The sequence below is a fragment of the Myxocyprinus asiaticus genome, chromosome 33 (assembly GCF_019703515.2).
Source record: "Myxocyprinus asiaticus isolate MX2 ecotype Aquarium Trade chromosome 33, UBuf_Myxa_2, whole genome shotgun sequence".
In the NCBI taxonomy this organism is placed as follows: Eukaryota; Metazoa; Chordata; class Actinopteri; order Cypriniformes; family Catostomidae; genus Myxocyprinus; species Myxocyprinus asiaticus.
In genome coordinates, this window is record NC_059376.1 from 38,651,571 (window position 1) to 38,669,617 (window position 18,047).

Below are 18,047 nucleotides of genomic sequence, written 5' to 3' on the forward strand. Positions count from 1 at the left end.
TAGACAGGCCCCATTTCCAGCAGCCATCACTCCAACACCTTATCCTTGAGTAATCATGCTAAATTGCTAATTTGGTACTAGAAAATCACTTGCCATTATATCAAACACAGTTGAAAGCTATTTGGTTCATTAAATGAAGCTTAAATTTGTTTTTGTGTTTGTTTTTGAGTTTCCACAGTATGCAATAGATTGGCAAGGTCAATATTAGGTCAAAAATAGCAAAAAAGAAACAGCTTTCTCTAGAAACTCATCAGTCAATCTTTGTTTTGAGGAATGAAGGCTATACAATGATTGAAATTGCCAGAAAACTGAAGATTTCATACAAAAGTGGACACTACAGTCTTCAAAGACAAAGGACAACTGGCTCTAACAAGGACAGAAAGAGATGTGGAAGGCCAGATGTACAACTAAACAAGAGGATAAATACATCAGAGTATCTAGTTTGAGAAATAGACACCTCACATGTCCTCAGCTGACAGCTTCATTGAATTCTACCCGCTCAACACCAGTTTCATGTACAACAGTAAAGAGAAGACTCAGGGGTGCAGGCCTTATGGGAAGAATTGCAAAGAAAAAGCCACTTTTGAAACAGAAAACAAAAAGAAAAGGTTAGAGTGGGCAAAGAAACACAGACATTGGACAACAGATAATTGGAAAAGAGTGTTATGGATCTTAACCCCATTGAGCTTTTGTGGGATCAGCTAGACTGTAAGGTGCGTGAGAAGTGCCCGACAAGACAGTCACATCTATGGCAAGTGCTACAGGAAGTGTGGGGTGAAATGTCACCTGAGTATCTGGACAAACTGACAGCTAGAATCCCAAGGATCTGCAAAGCTGTCATTGCTGCACATGGAGGATTTTTTGATGAGAACTCTTTGAAGTAGTTTAAGAAGTCCTGAATTATTATTTTTTTTTAATTGTAATAGTAATTTTTCACCTTATTAATGTCCTGACTATACATTGTGATCAGTTGAATGCCACTTTAGTGATTAAAAGTACCAATTTCTTTCCATAAGAGCAAAATCTGTACATTATTCCAAACTTTTGGCCACCAGTGTATATATTATACAATACCACTGTACATCACAGTGCTTGAGTGATCATCAATTAATACTTAGAAATGTTTCCAAAAATGTAAGTTCTGTATTTATATTTCTTCTCAACCTTTGGTTGAAACCCCTAGTTCTATGATATCAGAGAGTAAAACTTTTATTTGTTTCTATTGGAACCTTTTTAAATAGTGAGGCCATGATTCCCTTTCTGATTCGATGGTCAGCAGCCAATTCCATTTATATGCAGACATGAGCATGTGTGTGTTGCATTGCATATCAAAAGCAAAGGATCCCATATTGTCTTATCAGTACATCAAAGGCTGTTTCCTCTAATTACTCTCATTCTGACCAGGTTTACAGCACACCCAGATGCACTGAGGCTGTTCTCCATTCGCATTTTGTGGTTTTGTATTTTGTGTTTGATCTATTCTGTTAAATAAATCTCCCCTAAATATGAACAACTAGGTGAGTTGCTGTCACTGTGCTGGTGTGTGTTGGGAGGTCGCTAGAGGGTTGCTAGGTGGTTGCTAAGGTGTTCTTACTGGCCCATGTCAAATGAGCCCATCCCCAAGTCTCTATGATGTTCTGGTCCCTAGATATGGCTTGGGTCCCTTCTACAATGTAGGTCTACGGAACTTGCCCGTTTTATCATCTCTCATGTGAAAATCATCTCATAGTTAAAAAAGTAATAGCAAACCTCTCTTTAACAAGCTGCATGATTTGAGGTATCAATAGCTGGGTTTCTATTAAATTGCGAAAATATTGCGAAACAATTTCCATTCCTTGTGTTTAAGAAACTTCTGGGGAAATTGGTGCACATGGAAGTTGTAGCCACTGGGGAAGCCACTGTGGCTCCTTTATGGAATGTAATACATTACTGACAAAACGCTCAGACAGTTCTGGGAGGTAATAGCAGCCAATCATTTTGATGACAGGCTTTGGCTCCAGCATTTCAGAGTGACCAGAGCAACAACTGAGATGCTTTGAAATGATATTGGTCCAGTTATGAGTGAATTATTCAGTCACATGACTTATTGAGGCAAACACTTATATTATTTTTTATTTTTTATGCAGAACTTATACAATGTTTCCATTGTAGTTTATGCGCATGTTTTCTTACCGAATAAAACATTTATCCAACTCAATTTTATGCGCATTTTGGACATTTGATTTGCATCTATGTGTTTCCATCCAGGATTTTTTTATGCAATATAGCAAAATTTGCAGAAATAAAAGTTGATGGAAACCCAGCTAATGGGGTCCACAGTAACAACGAGCTATGGCCAAAGTTTAATACTTAGTGTTAGGGATTTGTTCAAATGTCAGATAGTATGAGTAATAATATTAGTAATGCTTGCCTTAGGAAACACCACTAAAAAAAAGTGTTTGGTCAATAATATCAAATAATCCACATCATTGCCAGTGAAACATTATCAAATTTGTGACAACATCACAGATCTGTTTACAGCACAGAGTGTTCCAGACATAATTATCAATATTAAGAAAAAATAAAAAGGACAAAAGCCTCAAAATCCATAATTTAAATTTAAAACTGTTAAAAGCATTAAAGACTGCTCATAAAAAGGCTCCAGTGATGTTTTTGATCTTATGGGAATTTTCAAAATAGAGCTTCTGAGTTCTGTTAACACATCTGTGGCCAACTGTCTACCACAGAACATAACACTGACTCATCCCTTGCCATTTGTAAAGAAGATTGGGAAATTATTTTACAACAAAACCAAACAATTATTTAAAATTATTGAACAGATTCTGTCGATAGAGCTTAACTGGATAGTTCACCCAACAATTTAAATTCTCTCATCATTTACTCACCCTCATGCCATCCCAGCATGAGAATGCGAGTGAATGGTGACCACAAATTTGAATCTATAAAAAGCACATAAAGGCAGCATAAAAGTAATTCATAAGACTCCAGTGGTTAAATCCACGTCTTCTGAAGGGATCTGATAGGTGTGGGTGAGACACAGATCAATATTTAAGCCCTTTTTACTATAAATATCCACTTTCACGTTCACTTAGCTAGTTGATCTTGTTTCTAAGGCTAAATGTTCCAGCTGTGAGACAGATGTTATTCCAGCTCGTCTTGTTAAGGAAGTGTTTGAAACTGTTAGCCCAGCTGTAACAGCTATTATTAACAGCTCTCTAGTAAATGGAATTGTACCTGCCAGTTTTAAACATGCTGTTGTTCACCTTCCGCTTAAGAAACCTCATCTTGACATATCTGTCCTCAGTAATTTTAGACCTATTTCCAAACTGCCTTTTATCTCAAAGCTCTTGGAGAGTTGTGTATTGTCAGTTGAATTCTTATCTTAGTGTGTTTAATATTTTAGATACATTTCAGTCTGGTTTCAGATCTTTGCACAGTACTGAAACTGCACTGCTGAAGGTCAGTAATGACCTTTTACAAGCACTCAATACTGGATTGCAAGTTGTGCTTGTCTTGTTGGATCTCAGCACTGCATTCGATACTACTGATTATAACATTCTGTCACATTGTTTGGATAGTGTGGTGGGCATTCGGGGTGTCGCCCTGCAGTGGTTGGCCTCCTACCTCAAAGACAGAATTTTTTCGGTGAGCATTGGGAAGTATTCTTCTTCGTCGGCTCCCTTATCATGCGATGTGCCTCAGGGGTCCATTTTGGGCCCTCTTCTCTTTTTGCTATACATGCTCCCCCTAGGTGCTATTTTTCAGAAATTCACCTAGGGGTGAAAAACCATTGCTACACTGTTGACACACAATTGTATCTACCGGTTAAAACTGACAGTGGTTGTCCTTTTGAAGTGCTTTGTGACTGTTTTGAGGATATTAAATGTTGGATGGCAAAACATTTTTTACAAACGAAAGTAAAAGTGAAATTTGGATTTTAGTTCAATTTTATTAATGTTGTCACTTGCGTATTTGCACCTGGATTTTTAAAAAATATGTTTTATATTTTACTGTACAGCACTTTGGTGCAACTCTGTTGCTTTTAAATGTGCTCTAGAAATAAATCTTGACTTGACACTTGCACATTCTTCTTTAGTTTTTTGCCGATTGGCATTCTTTGTGCATATCGGAGCCTACTGGTCAGGGTTAGTTGAAGGTAGAGATTTATATCCCACACCTATCATATCGTTTCAGAAGACATTAATTTAACCAATGGAGTCTTATGGATTACTTTTACGCTGCCTTTATGTGCTTTTTGGAGCTTCAAAGTTCTGGCCACCAGTCACTTGCATTGTATGGACCTACAGAGCTGAGATATTCTTCTAAAAATTGTCATTTGTGTTCTGCATAAGAAAGCAAGTCATACACATCTGTGATGGCATGAGGGTGAGTAAATGATGAGAAAATGTTCAGATTTGGGTGAACTTTACCTTTAAAAATGTTGACAAAGTTCTTTGCTATACAATGGAAAGCCAGTGGTCACTGTATCAGGGTCCCTATAGTCATGGAAAACCCTGGAAATACCTGGGAATATTAAAATTGTGATTTCCAGAACAGGGCAAGCCATGGAAAAACAGCAAAATATCAAAAAGTCATGAAAATTAGTTAAATCTCAAAAAGTCATGGAGGAGTCATTTAAATTTCTATGTAGTGAATATACATTTTTATAGTTATGCTCTGCACTAAAATATTTCATTTTCTAGAAATTTGTCTCTAAAAAGTTATTTTAAAAAATCCATGGAACACATGAGGGTGAGTAAATTATGACAGAATCTTTATTTTTGGATGCACTACTCCTATAAGTTGTATTTAAACCAGAATATTCCTATAAAGCCTTCATAATCAAGCATACATTAAGCTATATCATTCACTTACTTGATGTCATCCTCATGGGCGAAGATGATGACCCCTCGGGCATTGGGCGTCTCCATTAATCTCTTAATGATCTTGTCAAACTCTCCTGGTTTGGGCTCTCGTGGGATCTTCAAGGACTGGGCGATGCACAGACCTCCTTTGTCAGAGACAAGAGACAGACAGAAATTTTTCTCTCCCCGAATGTGACTCACTTTCTATTTATATTAATGACCACCATGAAGTTTTGGCACCAGATGGGTATAAATGCATGCAGCTGTCTCAGTCATATTTCTCTTTGGAACTTTTTGAAATATAGCATTTTAATGGAACATCCAATTTGGAGCTATATACTCTAATTGTCGTACTGTATGCAGCGCAGTGTGATGACAGACTGCTTTACATCCAAAAACTCTCAGGCCACGTCAACACTAATATATTTTTTGGTTGAAAACTCTGTTTTTCGTTTTCTAATGTCATCATTTTCCAAAGTATGTGATACTAGAGAGCATTTGCGAAAATCTCTGTTTTCAGTGGATGAAATCGCTGTTCCAGTGTGGTTGGGAATCGAAATCAATACGTGTTCAATCGAAAATGTATTGGTGGGAACGTGGCCTCAAAACATCAGAATCCAAAGTTTTGCTGACTGTATGGTGACTGTACCTGCCTCTCGAGAGATCTGAACGAAGGCATCAACTCCACTTTCCCCATAATTCCCCTCTGATGCTAAAGTTGACACATAGTTCCAGCCCAGTGCCTTGACAATGTCCACCATAGCTTGGGCCTGGTAGGAGTCTGGTGGTACCACCCGTGAAAAGAAGTCGTATCGGTTGTTGTCGCTTAACTCAGGCGCTGTGGAGGCATAACTGATCTGGGGGATCTGAAAGGAAAAGAAAAGAGAGGGGATTGAGAAAAAATCCTTTTTAAAATAAGTCAGTCCACATGCCGGCCATGTTGGTAACACCCCTGGGCAACTATTTCCAGTCATGTAAGCCATACAGCTCCTATACACTTGAATCAGCAAAGGCAGAAATTTCAATATGTCAATCACCAATAAAATATGACAAAAATGATATTATAATATGTGCTTCTGTAGCTCAAATCAAGCTAAACAAATGTTTTAAGATTGGTTAATCAAATGTTTACAGTGTGCATCAAGGAATTCCTTTCCAACACCGTAAAAAGGTTTTGTCAGGTTGCCTAAAAAATTGGCTTCTTGAGGCAGAGCTAAATGAACTGATTTGATTGACATCAAAAATATTATAACTAAATCAATGTAACTACATTAAGTTACACCAGAAAAAAGTCATTTTAGTTGCTTTAAGAGTCAGATCAAGTAGAAATAGCACCTTGAAGTACTGTAGCAACAACATGTTACCAATACAGTGTATTGCTGTCATGTTACATCATGCTTTTCTCTGGTTTATGTGTAAACAATCATGCTAGAGTGTATTTTAGCATAGTATTTTTTACTTTTGTAGATAACTCAAGCTTTGACGGGAGAATAAACTGTGATATGGTAGTGAATAATCTGTGCTATTACATCATGTGTCTGGTCAAACGCAGATTGGTTGCTTGGTCCAAAAACGGTTCACCCAGTGACTGATAAACCTAGATTGACTCTGGCTTTTTTTAGCAGCAAAAGTGGAGCAGCGATTGTGTCTCGTTAGCTAATGCACAGAAGGTAACCAAGGTCTCGGCATGTGGGTGAGCCATAGGCCGTTCTTACAACAGGTAGATGAATGAACAAACCATTTGACCGATCATCTGTGAGGATTAGAGGGGTTTTAGTCAAATGAAGTTAAGCACAGGGGGACAGATCCAGAGATTGGAGGGAGATGGGGCGGCAATTGATTATTTGTTACTGTCTGCCTTCAAAAAGAAGACTTTAACCCAGTGTTTCCCAATCCTGCACATTTCAGGTGACTCAAAAATATGACACACCCAATTCAGGTCATGGAGCACTTCCCTAATGAACTGATGAGTTGAATCAGGTGTGTTAAAAAAGAGGCAAAAAAGTATTGTGGTGGTACTATAGTGCAGTTATTTTCAATACCACATTGTACTGAATGATTACCATATTCATGTAACCATAGTATTTACATGGTACTCCATGATACTTCAAAGAATGCCACCATGCTATCATCTAAAACCATGGTATCATGTCTAAAAAAAAAAAAAAAAAAAGTATTACCATGGTACCATGTCCTAAAAACACAGCATTGCTATGGTACAATCTCCAAAAACATGGTATTTACAAGGTACCATGTCCTACAAAAAAAGGTATTATCAAGGTAACATGTCCAAAAACATGGATTTACTATGGTACCATTTCCACACACACAAACACACAAAAACATTATTAAGGTACCATGTCCAACAAACACAGTTTTACTATTGTACCATATCCAAATATATTTCACCATTGTACCATGTCCAAAAACACAGAATTACTATGGTACCATATTCAAAAGCATGGTATTTACATGGTTCCAAGTCCATACAAAGGTTTCAAGATTCCATTTAAAACAGTATTACAATCGTACAATCTCCAAAAACATGGTATTATCATGGTACCATGCCCAAAATATAATATTATCAAGGTAAAATGTTACAAAAACACAGTACTACTATTGCAAATATATGACTTTACCATTGTACCATGTCCAAAACAAAGTATTACTATGGTAAAATCTAAATAAAAATGGTATTTACATTATACCATGTCCGAATAAAAGTGTTATCAAGGCTCCATGTTCAAAAACACATATGGTACAATCTCCAAAAACATGGTATTAGCATGATACCATGTCCAAACAAACACAGCATTAAAATTGTACCATGTCCAAAAATATTTCACCATTGTACCATGTCTAAAAAACACAGCATTTCTATGCTACCATCTCCAAAAACATGGAATTGTGGAAAATGTCCAAAAAGGCATTGTCAATGCAACTTTAAAAACAAAAACACAGCATTAATAATGAACAATCTCCAAAAATATAGTATTATCATGTCTAAAAAATGGTATGAACATATTACCATGTCCAAAAAGACAGCATTACTAATGTACAATGTCCAAATATGTGATATTACCATTGTATCGTGTCCAATAACAGTATTATTACGGTATCGTACAGTATGCAAAAATATGGTATTAGCATGGTACCATGTCCATAAACACATTTTAATGCAATAATATATTTATATTGTGTTATCTTCTGTATTTTCTGTATATTCTAAATTCTGAATATTGGCTCCCATATTGTAATACCATAGGTATTACATGGTACTCCAAGTTACTTCAAACAATACCATCGTATTACCATCATGGTAGTGTAAAAACAGCTATCTATGATCCATATATGGCTTCAGAAGACTCAAAATACAGCACACAAGTCGTATAGATCAATTTTATGGTGCTTTGTTTGGACCTTGACAGATGTGGTCACTATGAATTTAATTTCTTCTTATGTGTTCCAACAAAATATGGGTTTAGAACAACATGAGTAAATAATGACCAAAGTTTCTATTACAGTATATTCAAGTTTCTGTTATATTTAATAAAATATTGAAGGACAGTCAGATTCAAGTTACAGCCACAGACTAGAGAACACACATGCTTCAACAATGCAATTTGAGCTTGAATATGGCTCGCAGCTTTTCCCATTTCTGTCCCCCTGCCCCTATCTCCCCATTACTTTCTGTCATATCTCTACCAAGAGTCTACAAATAAAAAGTGACAAAAAGGCCCATGGTAGCTTTAACAGAACTGCTACTCAGAATTAATAGTGGAACTGTGGTAAATTTTACTGCAACCCCCCCCCCCCACACACACACCCCACAGGAATGTTCATTGCCACTCCACAGAGATGACACGATCCAGATCCAATCTTTTAATCACAGTAATGGCTCCTGTCTACCCCTGATCTGTGTCCATGTACGTAACAGAAGCCTTAATTTCTTTTACATATAGTGTGTAAGTGTTTGTGTGTGAATGGTGATGTTGGTGAGCATGTCCATCTCTGGGCCATAAGCAAGTAAATCATAAATTATATATTTTAATGTCTCTAATTATGATTTTTGATTGAAGGAAATGTTCACCCAAAAATAAAAATTCTCTCATCATTTACTCACCCTCATGCCATCCCATATGTGTATGACTTAGCTCTGTAGGTCCACACAACCCAAGTTAATGTTAGCCAGAAATCTGAAGCTTCAAAAAGCATATAAAGGCAGCATAAAAGTAATCCATAAGACTCCAGTGGTTAAATCCATGTCTTTAGAAGTGATATGATAGGTGTGGGTGAGAAACAGATAAATATTTAAGTCCTTTTTTACTATCAATCTCCACTTTCACTTTCACATTCTTCTTTTGTTTTTGACAATTTGCATTCTTTGTGCATATCGCCACCGACTGATCGGGGCTGGTCAAAGGTGGAGATTTATAGTAAAAAAACTCAATAAAAAAAAAAATCTATTATTTCATAGCCAAATTATCCGAGTTATGCTACCCACATACATTTTATAGCACTATACTATTACTGTATGTCTCGTTTGATTCTAAATTCAGAAGAGATATATCAACAACATCTCAAACTGGGCTCAGATTTGCCAAGTCTGCAATCAAATGTCAGAAATCTTAATATGAAATCAAACATTTCTCATCAGAATCTTCCAAAACAAATTATCTGAGCTAAGCTATCCAAATTAATCTATGTATCTCTATACTCTTACTGTATGTCAATGATCCTCAGAACTTTTAGTGGAAACATCTGAGACAAAGTCGATGCTTCAATTAAACTTAATTGAGAACTCCAATAAGTCTACGGAGCAATAAAAGAGCAACCTTCGTAAAGTAAAATGTTCCCCTGGGGAGTCGATCTACTGTCTGTCCTTTTCTCCAGCAGCCAATCAAGTCATGCTGATGTCACTATTGGTTTTCCTTAAATGACCTGAGTACAGTCCAAATGAATCAACTTTTAGAGTCAACTCACTCCTAGACGTACTCCTTGCCAAAGGCATATTATGAATCATTAGTTAAAGCCTACAGCTACAGTTTTCTTGATTAATTAGTACAGAGCAGTTAATTAGAAGCTTTCAGCGAAGACTGCTGCTCCCCAGAAAAACATTTGATAAAAATTTAATCAACCAAAAATGGCATTTTCCCTACATATTAATCTTGGACCAAAAGCTTATGAAATTTACAACACACTAAATAAGATATTTATCATTTAAACTCATTGTTAGTGAGCCCTTAATTGCTTTGAATTGGATTGAAGTAATTGCTATTGAAGTCTAAATAACACTCTAAAATATGATGATGTCACAAAGTATGATTATGCACCTTGGAAATCCATGCAGATTTCAAAAGTCACCTCATGGCAATTTGGACAATGTTAACTATGTCTTAATTATGTTTTGTTTGTCCCCTGGATACACATTTTAGCTGTGCTTGCTAATGCACGCATCACTATAACTATTGCTCATACCAATAATTTGGGCAGGGCTCATTTACTCATACTGTAAATTCAGCGACAGTAAAATTCTGCTGCTGAAATCAGTCTGTGCTCTCAAAATTCAAACCACTGCCCCCAATGGCTGAAGCTGGAAGTGTTGATGAACGCATGGGCACGTGTGAGCTCTCAGTTTCCAAGTGAAATGTCCACAGAGTGGCGCTAAAAGCGAGTTGTATTTTTAGAAGTAAACAGATGATAAATTTGGGCGGAACGCTCCGGAACGGCATTCCGGCACCTCCAATTCCAAAAAGAAAAATGTCCAGACTATGTCGGAACCTGTTCCGCTGTAACTCGCCAAGCACAGCACTTTCTTAAGCGCACATGTGCTATGCCATAGGCTTTCATCTCATCCTCTCTAAAAATCTGTGATCATGTAATATTTCTACGTTTACTGAAAATAGCAGCTGCAGTAAGATATTTGGGATATTTGACCACCACATTAATACTAGACACCGTGTCAAGCTCCAAAAAGGACAAAAAACACTATAAAAGTAGTCCATACAGCTTATGCACCATATTTCATGTCTTATGGAATCATACGGTAGCTTTGTGTCAAGAACAGACTGAAATTTAAGTTGTTATTAAGTAGATATACTGTATATAGTAGTTGTGAATAATGACAGAATTTTCGTTTCAACGTGATCACACATTGCGGGAAAATCGAAACATTGTGAGCACTTCTTAAAGTTTATGTACCCTGAATCAACCCCTTTCAGCCGAACTACGGACAAGTGTGTTTTTACATCAATACAAGCGTGAATACATGTCCCTTTAGTGCAACTGATAGCATGTTACGCGAGCAACCTCTGAGACACGGGTTCTGGTCCTGCGGGAACCAGGAAGTAATTGCATTCACATAAAATAATGTTGAGTGCGATTTGGAGGTTGTATTTTCACTCTAAAATGACATTTTTCTACACTGATGGTTAGGTTTAGGGTTAGAGTTTGGGTTAGGGTGTAGGGTTAATAAAATATGCATTACTGTTGACTGAATTGCATCTAACTAAAAATCAACTCACTTTTGGTGCCAGTCTGTGGGCATTTCAAGGAAACTAGAGCTCACACTTGCCCAATACGTTCAACAACACTTCCACTTTCAGCCACTGGAGGCAGTGGTTTGAATTTCGGTAAGCACAGACCGATTCCAGCTGAAGAAACTTCAACCTACTGTGACCGAATACAAAGTGAGATCAGTCTCTTCGTTTTTGGGTAAATTATTCCTTTAATTACATACAGTGGAACCGCACAATTGGAGTTTGTGTACTTGCGTAGAGTACATTTCTGGCCTAAGCCATCTTCACATCCAAAATCTCTCGAATCTTTGCAAAAGCACAAACTTACAAGTTCTCCTTTACATTTCAGTGAGATTTTTTAAAATGCTGACTTTAAATAATTTGTGTGGGATTTTAGACAAACTACAGTATGCTTCAATGTTTCTCCAGGGAGCCCAGTAAAAAACTTTTAATATTAATGCTGTTCGGATTTTTGTGCCACAGGTCCTCTCAGCAACATTTCCTCACTCGCTAATTAGCCATTACATAATAATAATAAAAAAAACATACTTTTGGTTATCTATAAAAAGAACATGAATATCTGTCCCACATACTGTATGAGCTACAAGGACTTTTACTGTTCTATCATTCTTTATGCCATCTGATCCTTTTGGTGAGAGGCAATCAAACAGTGTTGTTCTATAATCATCTCGGTATGCCTCATAAAACTAGGAGTCAGAGAGGATCTCTACCAAGTTTTATGCCACATAGAGAGTAGATGTTAAAAAGTGAGTACCTGCAGCTGTTTCATGAACCAAAGCACTAAGTCATAGCATTAAAAAATCATGCCCTTTGCTGCCAAGTACCATCCAGCCAGAGCAGCCACAGAGATTATGCAACTGCTGACCTTCTAAAGTGCTGATTTTTACCACAGTTCATGCAGCCTGTTGGTTTTTTGGTCGCTATGTAGTTGCCATCCTTCCATGTGTCATTTCATATTTTTGATGACTTTACTATTATTAGAAAACGTGGAAATTGTAATAATAATGAATAAGTACAGGTAGGGATATATCCAAACTAAAATTAGCGTGACAGAAGCTCAGCTATTTTCACAATGGACTAGCATTTCCATTAACAAGGAATATTTTCCAATGAGTAGCACTGTCTGTAGTGTCACAAAACACTACATTTGTCACGCTTATTGTGAACGCAGCTCTCACCTTTCATTTAGTGCTAAAGGAAATCCAAATCATATAAGTGAACTGGTTCTTTTGTATAGTTAATGTAGTGAACAGTTAAAAGCGATTCATTAATATTTAGCATTGGGAAATATATGCGTTCAAATTAACGTTGTCACTCTAATTCTTAATGTCACCATATTAAATATATAACTACTGTATAAGGTGATATTATCTAATTCTGCAATCAGAACTTCTGATTGCATAGGTCATTAATATCATCTGATATAAATGTATAAATGGTTTGAATTAAAATATATTTGTTTTTCTTTAAATAGCTTCATTTCAATTTAGGTAACTTTTAGCTATAAAAAATATATTTAAAATATTTTCTTCAAGTAGCTTCAATGTAGTTAGTTATATAAAATATTATGTTTGCTGGTTTTATTAGTTTGTTTAGTATAATTTATATTTTCAATTTAAGGTTGTCGCCTTAATGTTTTTATGTCACCATGATTAAATATATAACTATTAGGTGATATTATTTAATTCTGCAATCTGAACTCCTGATTGCATCATTGTACACTGATGAAATCAGATGGTAATACCATGGTGCTTTGATATACAGAGGAGTCAAAAGTCAGAGACCAAGTATTAAGCAAATTTGTTACAATAAACATGTTAAATCCCTCATATAAAAGGTCAAATTTAATTGTTTTCATTGAAGCAAACAATATAATTTAATATAATATAATGTAATATAACAATAATAGGTAACACTTTACAATAAGATTCCATTTGTTAACATTAGTTAACAAGAACTAACAATGAACAATACTTTTTAAGCATTTGTTAATCTTAGTTGATGTTAATATCAACATATCCTAATACATTTTTAAATCAAAAGTTGTAATTGTTAACATTAGTTAATGCAATATGCACTAACAATGAACATTTGTATTTATATTAAATAATAAAGCTTAGTTAATGCTGTAAAAAACAACTAGTTTATTGTTTGTTCATAATACCTATTGCATTAACTAATGTTAATGAATGGAACCTTATTGTAAAGTGTTACCCAATAATATAATTTTAAACAAATAATTGTGTATTCAATTAAAAAAACTGCAAAGTAGAAGATTTTCACTTGTGGTCTCAGACTTTTGGACCCCACTGTATACAATGGAACTACTGTATATACAGTTGAAGTCAGAAGTTTACATACACCACCTAAGCCAAATACATTTAAACTCAGCTTTTCACAATTCCTGACCTTTAATCGTAGAAAACATTCTTAGGTCAGTTAGTATTACTATTTTAAGAATGTGAAATGTCAAGGGGCTTGGGTAGCTCAGCGAGTATTGACACTGACTATCACCCCTGGGGTCGTGAGTTCGAATCCAGGGTGTGCTGAGTGACTCCAGCCAGGTTTCCTAAGCAACCAAATTGGCCCAGTTGCTAGGGAGGGTAGAGTTACATGGGGTAACCTCCTTGTGGTTGCGATTAGAGGTTCTAAATGGGGCACATGGAAAGTTGTACATGGATCGCGGAGAATAGCATGAGCCTCCACATGCTGCGAGTCTCTGTGGTGTCATGCACAGCGAGCCACGTGATAAGATGCGCGGATTGACTGTCACAGAGGCAACTGAGACTTGTCCTCCGCCACCCGGATTGAGGTGAGTATCCCCGCCACCACGAGGACCTAGTAAGTAGTGTTGGGCATGCCAAATTGGGGAGAAAAGGGGATAAAAAAAAAAAAAGAAAAAAAAAGAATGAGACATGTCAGAATAATAGTAGAGAGAATTATTTATTTTAGCTTTTATTTCTTTCATCACATTACCAGTGGGTCAGAAGTTTACATAAAATGTGTTATTATTTGGTAACATTGACTTTAAATTATTTAACTTGGGTCAAACGTTTTGGGTAGCCTTCCACAAGCTTCTCACAATAAGTTGCTGGAATTTTGGCCCATTCCTCCAGACAGAACTGGTGTAGGCTTTGTCAGATTTGTAGGCCTCCTTGCTCGCACACACTTTTTCAGTTCTGCCCACAAACTGTCTAGCAGATTGACTAACCATTTTGCCAAAACTTTGGAGGTATGCTTGGGTGTCATTGTCCATTTGGAAGACCCATTTGCGACCAAGCTTTAACTTCATGGCTGATGTCTTGAGATACTGCTTCAATATATCTACATAATATTCCTTCCTCATGATGCCATCTATTTTGTGAAGTGCACCAGTCCCTCCTGCAGTAAAGCACCCCCACAACATGATGCTGCCACCCCCATGCTTCACGGTTGGGATAGTGTTCTTCACCTTGCAAGACTCACCCTTTTTCCTCCAAACATAACAATGGTCATTATGGCCAAAAAGTCCCATTTTTGTTTCATCAGACCAGAGGACATTTCTCCAAAAAGTAAGATCTTTGTCCCCATGTGCACTTGCAAACTGTAGTCTGGCTTTTTTATGGTGGTTTTGGAGCATTGGCTTCTTCCTTGTTGAGCAGCCTTTCAGGTTATGTCGATATAGGACTCGTTTTTACTGTGGATATAGATACTTGTCTACCGGTTTCTTCCAACATCTTCACAAGGTCCTTTGCTGTTGTTCTGGGATTGATTTGCACTTTTCGCACCAAACTACGTTCATCTCTAGGAGACAGAATGTGTCTCCTTCCTGAGTGGTATGATGGCTGCGTGGTCCCATGGTGTTTATACTTGCATACTATTGTTTGTGCAGATGAACGTGGTACCTTCAGGCATTTGGAAATTGCTCCCAAGAATGAACCAGACTTGTGGAGGCCCACAAGTTTTTTTCCGAGGTCTTGGCTGATTTCCTTTGATTTTCTCATGATGTCAAGCAAAGAGGAACTGAGTTTGAAGGTAGGCCTTCAAATACATCCACAGGTACACCTCCAATTCAGTACACCTCCTATCAGAATCTAATTGGCTAATTGTCTAAAGGCTTGACATAATTTTCTGGAATTTTCCAAGCTGCTTAAAGGCACAGTTAACATAGTGTATGTAAACTTCTGACCCACTGGAATTGTGATATAGTCAATTAAAAGTGAAAGATTTGTCTGTAATCAGTTGTTTGAAAAATTAATGTAGATGTCCTAAACGGCTTGCCAAAACTATAGTTTGCTAATATTAAATCTGTAGAGTGGTAAAAAAATTTGTTTTAATTACTTCAACCTAAGTGTATGTAAACTTCTAACTTCAATTTGTAAATACCATATTCATCTAACATGGTATTGACACAGGGTTATGTTAAAAATTATATATCAAGGTACATTTATAAGTGTGATATTCCTGGTTTGATTTGTAGGAAGGAATTTTTGATTCTCATGTTCACTGGTCTCATGCACCTACAGTGAAATTTGAGAATATATAAAGATGCCCTTGATATTTTGTCATAACACGCTAATGCATGCCTAGTAGCAGTAAAGCACTTAAACATGCATACAAATCAACTGAAGGGCTTAGCAATGGCCCTGTTAATGAGATTACAGAATTTCCATGACAACTGTGAACCGGATATGCTGGATTTATAAACAGTAAAGCCATGTTTTCTCCTCTTTTTTTCCTTGATCAATCACAAATACATTTTAAGGTCTTAAAGAGTATAATTTTATATTTCTTTAGACTTTAATTTCTCAGTTAAGTTTCATTCAAATATATCAACTTAATCTCATCAGCTGTTGATATACAGTACGAGTATAGAGTACTAAAATTTATGTGGATAGCATATCTCAGATACATTGCCTGGCCAAAAAAAAAAGTTGCTGTATACTCTGCAGGCAGTGTTATAATCTAGGGTTGCTTCAATTGGTCAGGTCTAGGCTCATCAACATTATGCGGCAACATAATGAAGTCAGCTGACTACCTGAATGTTCTGAATGACCAGGTTATCCCATCAATGGATTTTGTCTTCCCTGACGGCATGGGCATATTCCTGGACGATAATGCCAAGATTAATCAGGCTCAAATTGTGAAAGAGTGGTTCAGGGAGCATGAGGAATCATTTTCACACATGAATTGGCCACCACAGAGTCCTAACCATAACCCCATTGAAAGTCTTTGGGATGTGTTGGGGAAGACTTTACGGAGTGGTTCGACTCTCCTGACATCAATACAAGATCTCGGCCAAAAATTAATGCAACTCTGGAAGGAAATAAATGTTGTGACATTGCATAAGGTTGTCAAAACAATGCCACGACTAAAGCGCCATACTGAAAGCTAAAGCCAATCTAACTAAATATTAAATTATGTAACTTTCTTTTTTTTTTTTGGCCAGGCAGTTTAATGTGTCTTGCAATAATCTGATGAAAATGTTCATGTTAAAAATAAAGATATTTTATAACAGACCTTGGTAGGTTACAGTAAGGCACTTACAATGGAAGTGAATGGGGCCAATCCGTAAACACTAAAATACACATAATTTCAAAAGTATAGCCACAAGATGTAATATGTGTTATGTGTGTTAACATGAATTTAGTGTGATAAAATCACTTATTAATCTTATCAGTGTAAAGTTATTTCCAATATTAAACTTTTTTGCCATGAGGATGCAATGTCTGTAAACCTGTAAGTGATTTTTATCACACTAAAATCATGTTGAAGTGTATAATGTTTGTCTAGCAATAATCTGACAGATTTTCTGAGTTCATGTTAAAAATAAAGATAACAGACCTTGGTAGCTTGGCAATCAAAGCACAGTTTGAGGCATTGTTGAGATCTCTTCTGAAACTCATGTGAGGCATATGCGAGATTACTGGTGTCTTTTTCTCACCAGAACAATCTAAGAAGTTACTCTAAGAAGTTTAAACTCATTGATGTCTAAAATAATATTTTTTGGGATTTTTCTTTGCTATGGTCTGTCTTGACCATTTTTGTTTTGCCAAAGCAGACCTATCATAACATCTTAAGCAGAGTATACTGAAGCAATAGACGGCATCTACAACCCATCCTACCCTGTTGTCTTGTTCCATTAGGGCAGAATAAAATTTTTTTAAAAAAAGCTTGATTTGTCTGTCACTCGGTTGGCTCTCATAAAATCAATTTCGCATTTCACCTTACAAAAGAGATTAAAAGCCCTCTACATGCACTCAGAACAATATGGCCGCTTCTCAATTAACTCCAAACATAAGAACCATGTAGGAAGGGATTTGAGTCTTGTGGAACCGGAGGACATATAAAAACAAGATTCAAGCCCTTTCAAATCGCTTACACTGGGAAGCAAATCACATCATTCATCACAGAGATGAATTTCCCTTGTCTGATGCCAGCAAGTTATGTTTTCTCAAATGGAGAGTAGCTAAAATACTGCGCTACATGACAGAGCCTCCAAATACAGCCACTCGGAAGAAAGTTGGAGCTGTATCAGAATGAATAAAGAGTACTCGTTTATGCTTGTTTAATGAAATTCTTCCATCATTTACACACACTTATGTAGTTTCAAACTGTATGACTTTCTTTCTTCTGTGGAACACAAAAGGAAAAGTTTGATGAC

General features: G+C 36.5%; 1 protein-coding gene across 2 annotated transcripts in view; it reads right to left on the bottom strand.

Annotated features, from left to right (window-relative positions):
* The window catches only part of LOC127424610 (metabotropic glutamate receptor 6-like), a 79,308-nt gene that overhangs the window by 40,400 nt on the left and 20,861 nt on the right, over positions 1-18,047 (bottom strand). For both annotated transcript variants that reach the window (XM_051669954.1, XM_051669955.1), the window contains exons 3-4: positions 5,515-5,731; positions 4,876-5,011 (exon numbers count right to left, since the gene is read on the bottom strand). In XM_051669954.1, the coding sequence (XP_051525914.1) occupies positions 4,876-5,011; positions 5,515-5,731 (353 nt within the window). The remainder of the gene's footprint in view (positions 1-4,875; positions 5,012-5,514; positions 5,732-18,047) is intronic.